Source organism: Panthera leo, chromosome D1 (genome assembly GCF_018350215.1).
Source record: "Panthera leo isolate Ple1 chromosome D1, P.leo_Ple1_pat1.1, whole genome shotgun sequence".
Taxonomy (NCBI): domain Eukaryota; kingdom Metazoa; phylum Chordata; class Mammalia; order Carnivora; family Felidae; genus Panthera; species Panthera leo.
This window is the reverse complement of record NC_056688.1, coordinates 37,735,262-37,753,983: the sequence shown is the minus strand read 5'-3', so window position 1 is coordinate 37,753,983 and position 18,722 is coordinate 37,735,262. Positions and strand designations below refer to the sequence as shown.

Below are 18,722 nucleotides of genomic sequence, written 5' to 3'. Positions count from 1 at the left end.
AAGAGTAAAGATTATATGAACGTGCAAGCAATTTACATTCACAAATGCATTTATCCAAATTTGCAGGGCCATGGGTTCTATAAATGGGAAGTCCCTCTCCTCAGAATTCCCTGCTCTTTAACCCACTCCTCATCCCACCCTAAGCTATATTATTCTCTTTATTCCGAATTAAAAAGAAGCAAGTTGATCTTATTTAAATGTTAACTTCTAGTTCCACAAAATAATACACATACCCATGGAAGAACAGAACTTAGGTCTACAGTAAGGGAGGCACAATAGAGAACAGCTGTAGTCATACTCTGTTTTTTAATAGCTCTGCCACTATCTTAGCCAGAGTGACACAGTTTTCCTTCCACCACAAGATCAAAACAGAAATCCCATCATCTGACTCTTAGTCATTCCCACACATTTACTGGTCTGCTGTTGTTATAACAGAATGTCTTTTTCCTTTGCTACACTACTCCTAAGAACAATGCTCCACCCTTTTGGTATCAAAAGTTCTGCCATTTCAAAGTATAGCATTTAGGCGAGCAGTTATACAAACTAATTATTGGTAGGGGGACAGGAATTACTCTCTGTGTGCTTTTCAAAAGCGTACCATTAAATAAGATAAAGTCCTCTCCATTTTTCTATTTTTTTGTTTCAGTTAGGAGATTTTTTAAAATTATAATCATTCCTGAGAATTAATCAAGCTAAAAAGTTGCAAATTAAGAAAATTATGTTCAAACAAATAAATTGGGGTACCAACTACAGAAGTACTTCTTGCCTCAATACTACTAGGCTTACAAGCATCACTGTTAATGCTGCAAAGGCAGAGAAATCTGCCTCCAGAGAGCAGGGTTCACCTATCACCTCCGAATATTCCCATGCCTCAGAGTACCGTTCAGCTCCTTGGAAGGATAGAAACTAAGAAAGCCTACCTCTAGCTAAAGGCCTCTTAGCTATCTGCCCCCCTGCTCTTACCAAGCTTCCCCTCCATTTGGGGAGAAGGAACTTCCTGAATCTCCCTTATCATGCCCTCTCATCTATCTCTTCCACAGACATTTACTAACATCAGCAATGGATTACATACTAGGGATAAAGTTGAAAATAGATTCATTTTCTTCAAGGGACTTACAACCTAATGAAGGTGCCAGATATGAAAGTGTCTCATAATAGTACTGTATAGCAATGAAGGAATATACAGGACACAACTGAAACAGAAGAGAACACAAAGCACAGAACAAGATGTAGAAGTGCTTAGTGGCTGAAAACATAAGCTTTAGGGTCACAGAGACTTGATCTCACCACTTAGCAAATAACAATTCAGGCAAGTTACTTACATCTGTCTCTGTTTGTTCTTTATAAGTTAACAATACCGTGTAAGACTATAATAAGGATCAAAAACATGGCCTATTGAAAGTTATTAGTGCTAAATAACGGGCAGTGATAGAAAATATTCAACAAATAGCCCTGTGGAAATATAAGAGTATCTTCTTCAGAAGGGAAAACAGAATGAGATCAGAAATAAGGGTCTCCTTTTAAGAAGGAATCGATTAATTAAATTAAAATGAAGCAAAGCATTTGGCCGCAAAAGTACTTTACACTTAGGTCTATACTGTAAAATGTCCTCATTTGATTAAGATAACTGCACGTACTAACTTTTAAACTTAAAAAGAGTTTGATGAATCACTTAAAACAAAGAACAAATATCAGGATGAAGTTGTTTTTTATATATGTATGAACATATATTATATTTATGTTTCTTGTTTTTTATTTATCTATAAATAATATATTTATATTTTTCTATGTAATATATTTATACATATATTACACACCCATACACATACACATACATCTTACATAACTTCTGACACAGTCAAACAGAAGACTTCCCAAAGCTTCACTCACAAAACCAATTCCGTCACCTGAATCTTTCAGTGTAACCATTAGCAAAGTATTGAACCTCTCTGGCTTTACTGGTTTGCTGGACTATTAATGGAATTATCATTACTTTATTGTCATTCATAGTATACTTAGAGGTATTTCGCAATAGTGAACAGAAATATAAAACCCAAGCACTAACAGACGCCATAAGTACATTTATAGTACTCTTATTTCTCCTGATCTAATATTTCAAAATCCAATAAAACCATTTCTACCGAAAGTAAAAAAGTATGTCTGAAAATTAAAGGTACAGATAAACATAGCAGCATGATATATACCTTTCATTCAAACCAGCCTGAAAACAACTCACCTATCTTTTCGTATATCCTAGTAAACAAACGCCTCCAGAGGATCTGGGAGAGGTTGCATGTCTTTTGCTTCCAGGTACTACGGACCATAGTCATTACAATAAAATCTAAACCACTTGCCTTATTTAAATCGCTTCACTCCCTCCTACCGCCAATTTAACTTTTCTTCAGTAGTCCATGGAAAGAAAAGGTTCTTTTTAAAAAGTATTCTCTTGAAACTAATGTCCTGAGCACACGCATAACATGTTTGCCCAAGAACATTAAAGAATGTGTTCTATATTCTGCCTATGAACAAGCTTTTCGAGGAATGCAAATTTGCTTTCAGCACTTACACAATGGACCATAGTGTCATAAGCACTATTCATGTTCTATCAGTCATTCTGTTCAAAATTTTATTAAAAAAAAATAATAAAAAGCCTGCAGTGTGTATAAAACATTGGCACACAAAAGACTTATTGTCAGAATATTTGCAGGATCCCCAAAATAGAAAAACAACTACCAAAACCAAATTAATTTATAGCTTATAATTATTTTTTGAAATGCTACACCAGAACCCTAAATTTCTTAACCGATCTATAGTATAAAAAGATACAGCATAAATGATCTTCTCATCATGGCATCTGATGGATACAGATGAGAGAATACATTTTGTATTCTTCCGAGAAACAAAGGGGATTTGAGCTCTGGAACAGCTGGCGCATGTTGGCACTCTGTCTGGAAAATCCCAAGGTTCTAAGGTACACGTGACCTTGGGGACATTTTAATTTCATTATTTTGTTTTCAGGTCTGTCAACTATATTTCCCAAAAGTCAGGGCATATTATGTGGTAATGCACCAGCAAGTGTGAAAAACCAGGCTATAAAGGAAATGCCTTACATACTTTTTTTTCTGCAGAGTAGTGTTTCTTCAAAGCACTTATCTGGAAATATAAATAAATGGACAAGTAAAAACCAAAATATTCTAGCCAATACTAGCGTGTGTCCAGAGAATGGGGTAAAAATGGAGTAAGAGGCACCTTGAGTCCCAGTGCCAATCCCAAAACCCTCAGCAGCCCCTTAAAAGAATTTCTCAGAACTTCTAAATCTGACTCAAACTCTGAAGACGAGAGCTAAAATTAAAACTTATACGGATTCATAAGTAGCCTAAAGGGGAAGTTATTTATAGTGAAGTGTAGCTGAGAAAATGTCATACTAAACTGAAAATTGGTCACATCATTAGAACTCAAAGTGCACGACTCTGAAACTGCATTTCCTTTTAGAAACAAATACGTCCAACCCAAATTGAAATACAAGGTCAGAAACACTAAAAAAAGGCAGTTGACCTATTATGCAATAAATGCTTTCTCAAAAACACCTTGAGGTGGACAAACAGAAAAACATATAGGGAATTCATTCCTTCACAAATGACCTCACATATGATTTTCTCACCCCATCATGCAAATCTGAATTCAGCATTAAAACCATAAAGTCACATATTCATTCTTCAGACTATCTAAAGGTTTGCTTTTTTTTTTTTTTTGTAATCCTAGACAAAGCAAAACTAATTATTACTATTAACTAGTCACTCCCTGGCAGTGTAATGAGATAAAACTTTTCTGCACAAACGTCAAAATCCCAGAAAATAACACAGGTATTTCACTTTGTTTTCCAGTCATGAAGTTAAAACATTCAGTAGGAAAAGAAAAGCACTCAATGTCTCTTTCTCATTTTAGCCTGGAAAGGTTAAATTAAAAATCAAATGTATTAGCCTCATTCAGTAATTTCTCTCTCCATAATTTCTAATATTCTTCCAAATTTGTGAGGTCAGTTAATTGTTAAAAATCATAAATCATAAAGACTTTTTTCTTGCTTGTTTTTGTCTTTTTTCTCTATCTGTATAACAAGGATGAGGAACACATCTCTCTTTTTAAACAATTTTTTAAAGTATTAATGGTTAACATTAGCATAGCCCTTTACAAGGGTCAAAGCACACTATCTTCCACACATACTACCAACTCTAGGGCTACACTGCCTGGTACTAAATTCTGGTTCAGTCACCCTGTATGACCCTGAGGAAGTTACTTCACCTCTCTGTGCCTCAGATTTTGCATCTACAAAGTGGCAATAGTAACAATTCGTATACCTTGCAGGACTGTTATGAGAACTAAATGAACATATATAAAATACTTTTTTTAAAAGTAGGCTCCATGCCCAGTGTGGACCCCAACACGGGGCTTGAACTCAAGACCCTGAGATCAAGACCTGAGCTGAGATCAAGAGTCAGATGCTTAACCAACTATACTTAAAACTGTGCCTACCACATGATATGCATTACACAGCAGTTAGCTGATTTTTTCTTATTGTCAGCATCATCAATCCTCATATTTAGGCCTCAAAGCAGCCCTATAAAAGGTAGGACAGCAGATATCATTTTACCCTTTCTCCAGATAAGGGAATCAGGCTCACAGAAATCAAGTGACCCATCCAGAGTCACAGTCAACAAGTAGAATCAGAACTAAAGAGCCAAGGACTAAGAAGGAATCAAGACATTTCAGTACACTGTGTTGTATTATATCACAGTTTATTTTTTGAGCTTGTATAGTTCAACATACTACTGTTTCAAACATTTAAACACTCAAATAATTTTAGGGGCGCCTGGGTGGCTCAGTTGGTTAGGCGACCAACTTCGGCTCAGGTCATGATCTCGTGGTTTGTGAATTTAAGCCCAGGTCATGATCTCGTGGTTTGTGAATTTGAGCCCCGTGTCGGGCTCTGTGCTGACAGCTCAGAGCCTGGAGCCTGCTTCAGATTCTGTGTCTCCCCCTCTCTCTACCCCTCCCCTGCTCATGCTCTGTGTCTCTCTGTCTCTCAATAGTAAATAAACGTTAAAAAAAAGTATTAAAAAAAAACATTTAAACACTCAAATAATTTTAAGCAGCACACACTAGTAGCCATGCTGAGAATGAGTCTTTGATCCAAAAGATACCTGCAACTCTTATTAAGTATTTTAAAAGTAGCAACATGAGTCGGACTTTTAAAGAGAAGTATGCACTGAATAATCAGGTTGGCTGGACAAGATGAAACTGTCATCGATTTTCCAATACTCAGAATTTCTTTTAAATAGCAAGATGTATACCCCATGAAACTCCAGGGGTTCCACGTTAAGATTTATGCTGGGAAGTGGAAACAGAATGGCATTTGGAGTCAAAGTTTAAGTTCTAACTCCATCTCTTACGCACAGGAGACTGTGACAATCACATCACTTCTCTGAGCTTCAGTAACTCATCTATCAAAGATCTACCTCACGAGGCTGTTATGAGAAACAATGGAGATGATGTAGGTCAAAGAGCTTTGTAACCACAAAAACTACACCAAAATGTGTTATTATTACTATTAGCTACTTTGATTACACTGAGGGATAAAACTGGGCATTCATCATTTTCCCATGGAAAATGGCCGACAGAACTCTTCCAATAAATATCATCGTGAGTATTTTGTGTAATTTTATAAGGTGACAATCTGGATTAGATTACACACAGTGAAAGAGAAATTTAGGGAACCTGCAAAGTAAAAGGAAATTCAGTAAAATCTGACCAGTTTCTTTTTCTGACTTTAAATTAAACAATAGTGAAAATTTTCAATCAAGTCATGAGGGAACTTAGCAGACATATTATCATCATAGCAGTAATCATAATACATTCTACTCGTGTGACACTTTTTTAAAAGCTTTTCACACATGTCATCATAGAAATACCATAAATATTATTCTGTTTGTTCACAAATATATGGCAACATTCATAAAATTTCCACTCTTAGGCAAATCCCTTAGCTTTAGTGTCCTAGCATAAAAAAATGAAAAAGTTAGATTACATAGTGGATAAAGTTCTCTTTTACAGCTATATAGTATTTATTGGGGTCTGTGGTTAAAACAGAGGAAAAAAATTCAATGGAAAGAAAATTTACATTACTTAAACTTATTAGAAATGAAAAAGTTATTTTTAAATACTGCTTTTCTTATATCTTACAATTAAAACATGTTCCAAAATATTCAGAAAATTGGAAAATGGCATTTTATAGTTAAACTTACTAACAAATTTGAGAATTACAGAATGTTTCCCAAAAATTGGAAAACTATATTTCCTAATGTAAGATTATAATTCAGTAACTATCAGTATACCATATGCAATACAAAATATACACAATACTAAAACTAAGTCAAACTTCTGTAATTCAGAAAATAATTTAGACTATTTCAATCCCTCAGAGATACTGTGACTATCAGCTATAATAATTCAATACTAAAAATATAAAATAACCGATTGTTTAAGGTCTCTGGCTTGGTATATAAAATATCAGATTCATGGGGCGCATGGGTGGCTCAGTCAGTGACTCTTGATTTTGGCTCAGGTCATGACCCCAGGGTTGAGGGATCAAGTCTCACACTGGGCTCCACGCTGAGCAAGAAGTCCACTTAAGATCTTCTCTCTTGATCTTCTCTCTCTCTCTCTCTCTCTCTTCCCCCGTTCTTCTCCCCCCACCCCGCCAAAATAAAAAACAACAATAAAATATCAAGAAAATAAAACCACTCCTAATAGTATATAACAGAATCCAAAGGGGGGAGGGGGGGGACAAAGTTTTAACAGTAAACTGTTCATACTATAGTTTAGCAAGCACCTACTATCTGCAAAGCACTATGCTAGTTACCATGATGCAAAAATTAAATCAAATCCTTCTTCAGAAGCATAAAACTTAAAGGCCAAGTAGGAATAGTACCATGGCCGGAGTGGGGGTGGGGGGATCTACTTGGACTACTAAGGTCTTTTTCCATCTAATGATTTCAAAATCAGAACCAGTCACATATCTGATGAAAAAACAGTCCATGTTTTTCATACACAAAACCCATATGTGCATTTAATTTTTTCAATACCAGTGATAATTAGTTATGATTTTATATATACACAGTGAAGTTGCCTGGCCCAACAAAAGTCACTACATGATTTAATGAAGTCTAGAACTGGGAGTCAGAACACTTCTAACACTAATTAGCTCTGTGACTTTAAAGGACTTGAAACGACACCAATCTTCTCTGGCCTTCTAGCACATATTGTACCTTTGGGTAAATTATTAAACTTCTCTAGGTCTGTTCCTGCATCTACAAACTTATAGATTCTAGAAAGTATCTGGATTGAAGGTTCTCACTTTAAGTGCAGATTCTTGGGCCCACTCCCCATGATTCAGAATGTCTGCACTGGAAGCTAGGAAGTTAAATGTCCACCAAGCAACACAGGTGATTGAAATATGCAGGCGGTCCTCAGCCACACTTGAGGTCATCACAAGTCCTAGTCACATCACTGTGACTCACAAATGATCTCTAAAGTCCCTAACTGTATAAAAAAAAATGACACAACTCATGTAAGCACCAAGGTCTTAAGAATTCCGGATATAGCATAATGTGCAGGCCACAGTAGATGATAAATAAATATTTATAAAGAGGAAGAAAGGAAGGGAAGAGACTAGCTGTCATATTTTTGGCTAAGAAACATACAAAATGGTAGTAAAATTAAAATTGGGTAGAACATACATCACCAGCTGAAGAGCAAAAACCTCAGTCTGTACACACATATAATTTTAAATATAGCAGGAGCCACTGTCAAACTGCAAACTACTAAAGAGAAAAAGGGAAAAAACATTATGCGGAAGCCCAAAGAATTTTAATGGAAAATTACTGGTGACTAAAACGTAGCAACTGTTTACTCCAACACAGAATTTTAAGGACTGGGACTTGGAATTGGGACTCAAGTTTGAAGTTAATGGTTACTCAAATGCATAAATTTCATTTGGGGCAAAAGTATATGGATTCCAGAAATATTGTTGGCAATATTAACTTTTGTCCATTTTTAATTCCATTTTCCCATTCACTTACATTATAATTTTTGAGATGTTTTATCTTCACTTCTGATGATCTTCAAATGTCAATGGCTCTTAACACATTAACTGTAAACAAACACACAAAGGAACTTAGGGGAATTCAGATATTTAAGGAACCCTACAGTAAAGTATTCTAAATTATTCTATAAAGCCTGCGGGGTAGGGAATGGCAAGAGGAGGTTCTGGTACCACGTCTAGCTGCTTCATAATTTATCTGACGTTCAAAATGTAGTGTTGTTCTAATGACACTATCCTCTTAATCATCAAGCAAAGAAAAAAAATCATCCAATTTTCTGTCAGAAGAAAACAACATTCAAAGCTAGAGAAAATTCTCTCCAAATATGGACACTCTGAACGCACTAATTACTGTGTACACGTTATCCTTTTCCTTCTCGGTAGTGCAGCCAATCACTCTACCACCCATCAACTTGCCTCAGGACTGTCCTCTAACCACCAGGTTTTGGCCTGGACCTTGAACACTAGATCTTCAGGTATGATCAGTTCTTTACGAAGACCCTAACATTAAAAAGACTAGGGTCCAAATGTCAAATTGCTCTCCCTAATCTTCAGTTTTCTCATCTGTAAAATGGAAACAGTTAACACTGTTTATTTTATCCAATTATGATGATGATATGAGAAAATGCATATTAAAGGATTTAGCACTCAGAAATGTTATTATTTATACTTATTATTTATATTAGTATTAATAATCACAACAACAATGGTAATTTACTAGTAGAATAACTGTCCACCACTTGAAAAGCAAAGCTTATCCCAGGGGCTTATATTTTTAGGTACTGCCTTTGGTGGTAATGGAAGAATATTATTCAATACCAGTAGCAGAGGACATCTGTATCGTATAAAATTTTATTTTTGACCTTGCTGAGCATCCTGGCTCAGCTCAAGAAAATTAAGCTCCTGGTAACCAGGAGCCTATCATCAGCCAAAGTTATTATTCCTTTTGCTAACATACGACCTGCTAACAGAGTCCTATCTGAAAAACTGCTCACTTGCAGTCATCTGTGAATGCAATTCTGTTAAGAAAGGAGATGCATATATTGGTTACTCATGCCTATTAAACCCTCTGAATCCAAGGAATAATACAATCCAGAGGAGACTTCTCTACCCTCTCCTACTCACTCCTAAATGATTAAACAACTATGTTTGACATTCCATGCTTAAAATAGTAATATTTAAATTAGGACACACAAAAATGAATAAACAGATTTCTGTGGATTTTCAAATTTGTAGGTCAAAGATATAAAAACACACAAAATATTGGCAAAAGCACTCAGAAACTAACATGGCCCCAAACGGCAAGCTTTATTTCCCTTACAGATACCAAACCGTTAGAATTGAAATGAGAGAAAATACCTAAATAGAACCTGATGCAGTATTTTGGGGGTGGGAAATAAAACACATGGACACGTGGCTTGGAAATGAGCTGAGAACTGCAGAAGAGTAAGCAGTGTAGGCCACCATCCTCACCACCACGGCCACTTTACCACGCAATTCCTTGAGCTCCTCAAAGGAAATAAACAATGAAAGAGTACAGCTGATCATTCTTCATTTGACTTCCATTTGCCTTTCACTTCACAAGCTGACGATTATTAAACATATCCCTTCTACATTATAATCCCAGATTAGGATTATAAAAATCTGGCCCAAAATAATACACAAAAAAACAGAAAGTTAAAAAACTCAAGAGTTTAGAGTGCTCCAAGATACAGTTTTCTTTTCTAGTCTGCTACCATATATCATGTCTCTCAATGCATTTTCTACGTTGGTCACTGCTTTTGCAAGTCTCAGAAGTGAAGTATTGTAGACTTTAACCGGAAAATGTTTTCTTTGCTAAAATGATTCATTTAAATAATATGAAGAAGCTGCTAATTACCTCCAATACCAATTCTCTCCTATTTCTTATAGACAGAACCTCCCATTTTTAGCTTAACACAGGCCTCCCAGAAGAGACTATATATCCTAGCCTTCCTTTTGGCTACGTATGGCCATGGGAACATGTTCTGACCAACTGGATAGAAGCTTAAAAGACTACATGTAACTTCAAAAAAGTATCCTTTAAAGAGAGAGAACATACCTTTCTTCTTCCCTTCCTCCTTTCTCGTGACTACAATGAATGCAAAGGTTAGCGCTTCAACAAATGTTTTGGTTCACGAGATAACACTGGAATAACGAGTCTGTGCCCTTGACACTTCAGGTCCACTATATCGGATCTGTACTGACTACCCCTGGGTTTTTATGTGGGTGAAAAACTTAAATTATCTCTGTTAAGCCAGTTAGTTTGGATTTTCTCTTATACTCTGTGAAATCAAAACCCTAACTTTAAAAAAATAAGAAGAGTTTTCCAAGTATCACTATTTAGGGTTTTTGAAGTATATAGTTTAAAACACTTTTTTTAATGTTTATTTATTTATTTTGAGAGAGAGAGAGTGTGTGTGTGTGTATGTGTGTGTGTGCCCGCACACATGCAAGCAAGGAAGGGGCAGAGAGAGAGGGAGAGAATCCTAAGCAGGCCCCATGCCCAGTGTGGAGCCTGACCTGAACCAAGATCAAGAGTCAGACGCGAGGCACCTAGGTGGCTCAGTCGGTTGAGCATCCGACTTTGGCTCAGGTCATGATCTTGCGGTCTGTGAGTTCGAGCCCCACGTCAGGCTCTGTGCTGACAGCTCGGAGCCTGGAGCCTGCTTCAGATTCTGCATCTCCCTCTCTCTCTGCCCCTCCCCTGCTCATGCTCTGTCTCTGTCAAAAATAAATAAACATTAAAAAAAAATAAAAATAAAAGAGTCAGACGCTTAACAGACTGAGCCACCCAGGCACCCCTGAAACATATTTTAAAAGTTAATTCTTATTATATTGAAAATATAGCATCTGCCCTTATTTAATATAGACTAAAAAGTATTTAAAGAGCCCAAGAGATAATCACATCCAGTAAGAGTCTCTGAAAGAAATGAAAAGTCATCAGCGAGTATTGCCACAGTAAGTACTAAGTACTTGGGCAGGGGAAGAACTACAAAGTTGATGCAATAGCAGTCTATAGTGATGACAGCATTGGTACATATACAGAAACACATTAAGAAGGACAGCACAATCAGTTCTGTGTAATAGAATTACAGGAAAGTGAACTGAGGTTATTATTTTCATTAAGAGGGCATCTTCACCAGTGTCTTTCATTTTAATAACCTTGTACCAACTTTTTTTTCCCCAAAATTTCCATTTTTAACCTGATTTCCTGTGGAAAGCAGGCTTATAAAATCACTCCCTGTCCTTAATTATAACCTCTCAATAGTTTTCAATCCTATCCACAGATTTAACTAAATCAAACAATAGGACAAAGATGGCAAGTGCTTTACCTATTCAAAAATAATTTTCTTAAAAAGAGAAAATACTCTCTACTAAAATCTAGAGAATTTCCACTGGTCAAGTCCTGAATCACATACAACCTTTGGCCCTGGTGATTTTGAATACAATAGCATGAACTTGGCAGCTTTACAAAATAAACTTACTGCTCTCTGGACATCTGTATCAGGGTTATTTCCTTCCCTTGGGCGTAATCCAGACTTCACTGGTTCAGGTGATGGTTTCCTGGAATTACTTCTTTATAATATTTTTTTTTATTTTTTTTTTTAACATTTATTTATTTTTGAGACAGAGAGAGACAGAGCATGAACAGGGGAGGAGCAGAGAGAGAGGGAGACACAGAATCTGAAACAGGCTCCAGGCTCTGAGCTGTCAGCACAGAGCCTGACGCGGGGCTCGAACTCCTGGACCGTGAGATCATGACTTGAGCTGAAGTCGGACGCTTAACCGACCGAGCCACCCAGGCGCCCCTATAATATTATATTTTTTAATGTTACCCCTAATGTATCTTACCAAAGACCTATTTTTTTTTAACATTTATTTATTTTTGAGACAGGGAGAGACAGAGCATGAACGGAGGAGGGTCAGAGAGAGAGGGAGACACAGAATCTGAAACAGGCTCCAGGCTCTGAGCTGTCAGCACAGAGCCCTACGCGGGGCTCGAACTCATGGACCATGAGATCATGACCTGAGCCGAAGTCGGACGCTTAACCAACTGAGCCACCCAGGCGCCCCACCAAATACCTATTTTTAAGAAAAGGCCTAAAACACATATTTCTGATGTGTTACTCATGGCTGAGAAAAAAAAAAAAAAAAAACCCTCAAGAAATTTCCCAAAATTAGATATCATAAATCCACAAAAGATGACTTTTACCTTCCACTACTTCAATCAATATTTGTACAAAAATGCTGTCAAGTAATAGGCTTATGGTAGCTGTAACACAGACCTTAACCCAGTCTATTTCAGCAAATTTGATGGAGTTACTAGAAAACAATTAGTAAAAGACCTAAGGCAGTGACTCTCAAACTCTTAGTTTTAGTTTAGGATCACCTGGAGAACATATTAAAACAAACCGCAGGCTCTACCCCTAGAGTCTTTTATCCAATTAAATCTGAGGTAAGACCAAGGAATCTGCATTTTCAACAAATCCCCAAGGGATGCTGATGTTACTGATCTGGGAACTAATGGTCTACGTTAATAGAAGACTACTGATGATAGCATAAAGAGGAAAGAAGAAAACATATAGGGGACCCAATCTCAGCTTTAGTATACTTGTATACTTTTGACTAGTAATTAATCTTTTTAAATGCTCTTTCAGAAATATCTACACAGTAATTATTGATTAGTTCACAATAATATTGGATCTCGTCTGACAAAACTTTAAAGTTCTTTTAGGGTCCTGGAAAAATAAAATCCAAAATAAGTAATTTTTAAGTGACCAATACATTCGCTGTCTGACACAAAGTGCTAATTATATGGCCAAGGCTGGAAGTTCAACCTGTGAGTTTCACTAAGTTCCACAGTGAGTTTCTACCACTAATCCTGGTCAGCTGCCTCCAAAGACATGCCAAGAGTCACAAGGAAGTGGGTAAGAATGTGTGATTGGACACAAATCCATCACCACTACTGGAAAACAACCCAAAAGCATATTTCCTACCAACATATTACCTCTAAGTGACCTTGAGGCTGAAACTAAAGGTGAGACCTTACAACAAAATGTGTCTCAGAAATCTCAAAAACTTTTCTCCCTTTTCAGATTGTAAGTACCGTCAAAATTCATGGAAACAAAAATCCAGGATTTGCTATTTTCAGATGATGGTAATTTTAAAGGAAGACATGTAACTTAAAAATGTAATTAGTTGAAGGCTATTTTTTTGAGTATATTCTGGGTGCCACCCTTTGATTTTTATCTAAGCTAAATGTAAATATGTGCATATAAATATGTAAATATAAATGCTAATGAATTTATAGACTAGAAATCAACTTATACACCAAAATAATCTGAGACGAACAAGTGGTGCCCAGCATGAGGGTATATAAAGGATGAAAGAAATAGGCATTAAATAAAATGACTGACAAGATAAGTTAGACAGAAAGAAACCAAAATAATAAAGAGTAGCAGATGGAAAAGCAGGTAGGCTACAGGAACACAATGTTGTGAAGATATACAGGACTGGGCACAAGAAAAGATAATGTAGTCAATTAAATCAGCTCAGTGTGTCAAGAGACTTCATTTAAGAATAACTTTAGCTTGAACCTGAAATTGTGTCTTTACAGGCCAAATTCAACATAAGAAAACCCTTTTTAATCCTTTGAGTGGACACAACATATAAAAGAGCAATGAACATTCAACCATTCTTTATTTAAATGTTCACTGGGCACCTATTTGGCATCACATGTGTCAGCATTTGATTATGCATAGTAAAAAATAATCAAAGAAACCCACTCAAGCAGTACATTTTATAACAGCGTACAAACTGAAAAAAATGGAAAACCAGAGTAAGAAGGCAGAATACTACCAGGACAGTGTCAAATCCGGCTGCATAATTTATACAATTCTAAGGCACAGGCCTACCCTAGCTATCATAGCTAGCCCACAGGATTGTTTTAACTCTATCCTGTATAAGTCATACTTATGTCAAGAATCAGAGAAAGAGCAGCAAGAATTAAATTATGGAATACAGCCAGGTTGTCAGTGTGCTGAAGTGAATTTGCTCCCAGCTCTCTCTCTATCAGCTGGACGCATTGAAGAATGGACAACAGCAGAATATACAAGAGCTACTGAACAGCCTATTGAAGTTGAGCAACTCCAAGCAAGACTCACCAAAGAACATTACTTTTTTTAAGGATGCAAGACAACATGAACATAGCTGATTAGGAAACTGCTATCTGGATATCATATGAAAAATAAAATCACTCTTTTCTGGCCAAAAAGTATCAAGTCAATGATGACCTAGAAGGCAATGCCTAGAGCTGCAATAGCAACTCTGAGATGACTAAAGATATAGACAGACAGATAGGTAGATATCAAGATTCAACATGCATTTAGCGTGAACTACAGATCCCACAAGAGCCAGTCACCCCACTGCAATGGTTTGTCATTTTCACAAAAACAATGGGCAACCAGAAAGACTAGTGTATTATTTTTCAGATTTGTATTACCCCGATATCCCAGAAAAGCATTAAAAAACTTACAAATTAACACATTTGAATATCACATGATACTTAAACTGAATTCATCTAATAGTAGAAGTACTTGAAGAAATTAGAGAGGGGTGTATTACCAACTTCAGTTACAAATCTGACTGAAATCTTTTTGCTAAATTGAAGAGAAAGATGCAGTTACATAGTTTCTATTTTCAAACAAATGGGAAGCATACGTTTTTTACATAAACAATTTTTCTCGGAGCCAAACTCAGCAGAAATCTGTGTCAGTCTAGTCTGGAAAAGACATAGGAAACACATTGAACATATAAACTATTATTGTATGGGAGGTATCAAAAAAATTCACATGGCAATTCCCTAATTGAAAATATGAAATCAAAAATGTCCTGACTGTAAAAAAAAAAGAAGGCATAAAAATAAACTACACTTTAAGGGCAACGTTTCTGCAAAAGGCTGACAATACAGTCCAAACATTGATGGTTTGCTTTACCATAAGCTATCAAAGTAAAAATTTAAGCTACTGGGTAGCCACTTAGCATAGCTATTCTAATCATGGTTGTCTACCTTGCCTCTGTATTAGAATCACCTACAATTGATTGTTAGCCTAGATTAAGTTTAAATTTAAGCTTTCTAACAAGTATCTCCAATGCAGCTATTCTACACTGATCAAACAAGTGTAATGATCCATAAAATAAAAGATATGAAAAACTTTAGCAGGGTGAATTCTACCTAGCACACACTCAATAAATGTTAGTTTTTTCTACTTTCCAGAGGAGAGGAATGAAAGCTGGCATTCTCCTATGGAAAGTAGATCATACTTATATTTTTTCCAGAGAGGATGAGGATAACATATTCCAGTCAAAACTCTTTCAAGGAGTTACTTTTCTCATATTCATCTGTCAGTAACAATTCTTTAATTAAGGGGCGCCTGGGTGGCTCAGTCGGTTAAGTGTCCGACTTCGGCTCAGGTCATGATCTCAGTTTGTGAGTTCGAGCCCTGCATCAGGCTCTGTGCTAGAAGCTCGGAGCTCAGAGCCTGGAGCCTGCTTCAGATTCTGTGTCTCCCTCTCTGTCTGCCCCTCCCCTGCTCACACTCTGTCTCTCTCTCTCTCTCTCTCAAAAATAAATGAACATTAAAAAAAAAATTTTTTAAAAAACCAATTCTTTAATTAAGACTTAAAATGTATGTATAAACGTTCAAGTTACTGGGCTTTCTTTTGGGGGTGGGCAATAAATGTGCTTAAGTGGCATAATTAGGTACATTAATTTGTAATAATAACAGACATTTACTTAGTATAATTTCAAAAATCCGTTAACAAAGAGTATTTGTAAAGGGAATTAGTAGTTGATAAGAATGCATCTTAATAATCATTGTCATTAAGATAAAGAATGATAGAATTTTAGAGCACCCAGAGACCTTACAGTTTTTTTAGACCAACTTTTTTTATTTTGAAAGATGAGAAAACATAGACTAGAAAGATTATGATACAAGCCAAAGAGCTAGCTGGGCCAGGGACTTTTAAGAGTTCCTAACTTCCAGTATATTGTTCATTCTAACAGACTATGCTGCCTCCTGTGGTTCTAAATCCTCTTACTTGGGTGAGATTACTGGTTGCCTCATTTGTTTTCTTTATATTCTATTCTGAACCATAGCTGTCATTTATAACTTTCCTATAAAATATAATTTTCCAACCTGTTTTCTCTTTAATTTTAAATCCTCAGCTTTCTAAATTTCAGAAAAATAAACATAAAATTTTAAAAATACTTGAAACAAATGTACAATATATGTAATTGAATGCAAAGAAAAATTCTTCTCTCCTGGAAAATTATTAAATCTACAAATTCAAAAAAATGTTTGTTGAGCACCTCTGACACACAGCATCTCTGTTAAATGCTGGAGATAAGATAAGAAAATGAGTAAGGTCCTTGTCCTCCAGTAGCTTATAGCCTAATAAAAAAGACAATTAAACAAGCAATTACACTGTGTTTGTTAAGAACTCTGGAAAAGGTGTGGGTAGGCTGCTATGAATGCTTTAGGAAGAGAATCTTAATTTATAATGATGATATCAGCTAATCATTTCCCAATGAGATCTGAACAGTAATAGGAAAACACAGCAGTATCACCCGTATTTAATGAAACCCCAAAATGAATTAAAAGAGAGAAACTTCAGTTTATTCAGAAGATAATGAAAATTATGTTTTCACATAGCAGATCAGTATCCAATAACTCTCTAATAACAATTAGACTATTTTTCGATGGAAAAGAACCTTATTTTGTTATGGATATATAATATACACAGGTCTTCTATTATTTCTTCCCGAAATTTTAAATCACTGTTTTAAAACCAAAGGAAAAAAATTCATCGAAAACATGTCTAGTTAATATTCGCAACAGCTGTCTGCAAAACTGCATACTAAAGTCCTCCTCAAAATTCCAGGGAGAAAAAAATCCCATCTGGTACAAGAGAAATAACCAGGAGAACCGGTAGTCCAAGAAAGAAAACTACCACTCATTATTCACTCGGGGTTAAGGACTAGTCAGATTCCTAGATAATGACTTTCAGCTGGAAGATTTAGAAAAGAGACGTACAGTGGGCATTTTTATTTACATTTTTAAAACGAAAAGGGTGGCGGGTGGTCAGAGTATAGGGAAAATCATGAAAGCGATAAGGAAGTGAAGTGATGGAAAAAAAGAGGAAAGGGTGGGCAAGAATCCAAAAATCAAAGACATACGGACAGACGGAAGAAAGACTGGAGGATGGTTTTGAAAATAGTAAAGAAAGACAGGCAGAGAGGAAATGAGGGGTGGTGGCTGGGGGAAGGGCTGTCCAAAAAAAATAATTCGAGATGGAATGAGAAACAAGAGAAACTAATGAACTGGGGCTGCCTCAACCAGGGATGAAACGAGATCGCTGCACGAAAGGGAGAATCACCGATAAGGCGGCAGTGAGTTTTAACCTCCCTTTTCCCAGCTTCTAAATCCCAAAGAGGGAGGAAGAAGTGGCTCCCAAGTCCCAGGGAAGGAATTTCGGCGCAGCCTTCGGAAGCAGTCAGAGAGATGGGGCACCATCCAGCGGGTCCCCGGCCCCTCTCCATCCCTCTCGGACGCTGGGCGGGGCCGTGGGCATCCTGGTTACCTGGACAGGGAGTCCACGCTGGGCGGCCGTGCTGCGGCCGGCTGGGAGCCAAGACTCTCGCAGCTCGAGCTCTTCTCCATGGCGCGGCGGGGGCAGCGGGAGGGAAAGGCTTAAGCGACCTCCGCCGCTGCGGGGCGGGAGGAGCGGAGGGCGGAGTGCGCCGGGCAGGGGCCGCGGTCAGGCCAGCGCCGGCCCGGGAGGGAGACCGGAAGCGGCCATGTTCCCCCAGACTGCACCGCGCCCGGGGGCCGCCGAGGAGCCGGAGGACCCCGCGGCGCCCCTCTGACTGCAGCCCCGACGCGCTGCGCTCGCTGCGTGCGCTCGCTGCGTGCCCCGCGTGGCCTCTAGACCCTGGGAAAGGAGGTGGCCGTACCGGGGGTGAGAGGGTCCCCTGAGGCTGGAGGGACGAGGACCCCGTGGGAGGAGGGGGAATTTTAGAAACGAGAGAGAGGAATAAGGGAATACTAGGGATGAACGTCTCCGGGGAAGAAAGGGACAGGGATGATAGGCATGGGGATGACTGAGGCCGGCACGGTGCTGGTCAAGGATAGTGAGAAGACGGAGTAATAAAGGAATGCCGGCCAACGGTAGGATGAAGGGGCAGAAAGGACGTGGGGGATCACGAAGAGAAAGAACATACGGGAACGTAAAGGATGAGGAAACTCGAAATGGCAAAAGTGTTCACCAGATTTGGGGCTGAAAATACTAATTAGTTATTATTAAATAGCGATTAAAGGCTGGTTTAGTGAGTCGGACATGAATTCAAGTCCTGCCTCTGCCAGTTACATGCAGTGTAACCCAAGGCATTGAACATCGGCTTCCTTAGCTGTAAAATAGGAAGACTAATGACTTCACAGATTAGATGAGTTAATGCAGGTAAAATGCTTAAAACAATTTTTGGCAC

The 18,722-nt window shown here is 37.6% G+C and overlaps 1 protein-coding gene across 2 annotated transcripts in view; it reads right to left on the bottom strand.

The window, feature by feature from the left end:
- MTMR2 (myotubularin related protein 2) overlaps nt 1–18,201 on the bottom strand; it is a 116,833-nt gene extending 98,632 nt beyond the window's left edge. The window contains exons 1-2 of one of the 2 annotated variants that reach the window (XM_042907000.1): nt 17,819–17,904; nt 8,136–8,206 (exon numbers count right to left, since the gene is read on the bottom strand). Coding sequence is in view for 1 of the 2 variants with exons in the window: in XM_042906999.1 (XP_042762933.1) it covers nt 17,819–17,898 (80 nt within the window). In the remaining variant the exon portion in view is untranslated. Of the gene's footprint in view, nt 1–8,135; nt 8,207–17,818 lie in introns of both variants that reach the window. The other variant, XM_042906999.1, reaches the window with a different exon arrangement.
- Nucleotides 18,202–18,722: the final 521 nt, after the last annotated feature.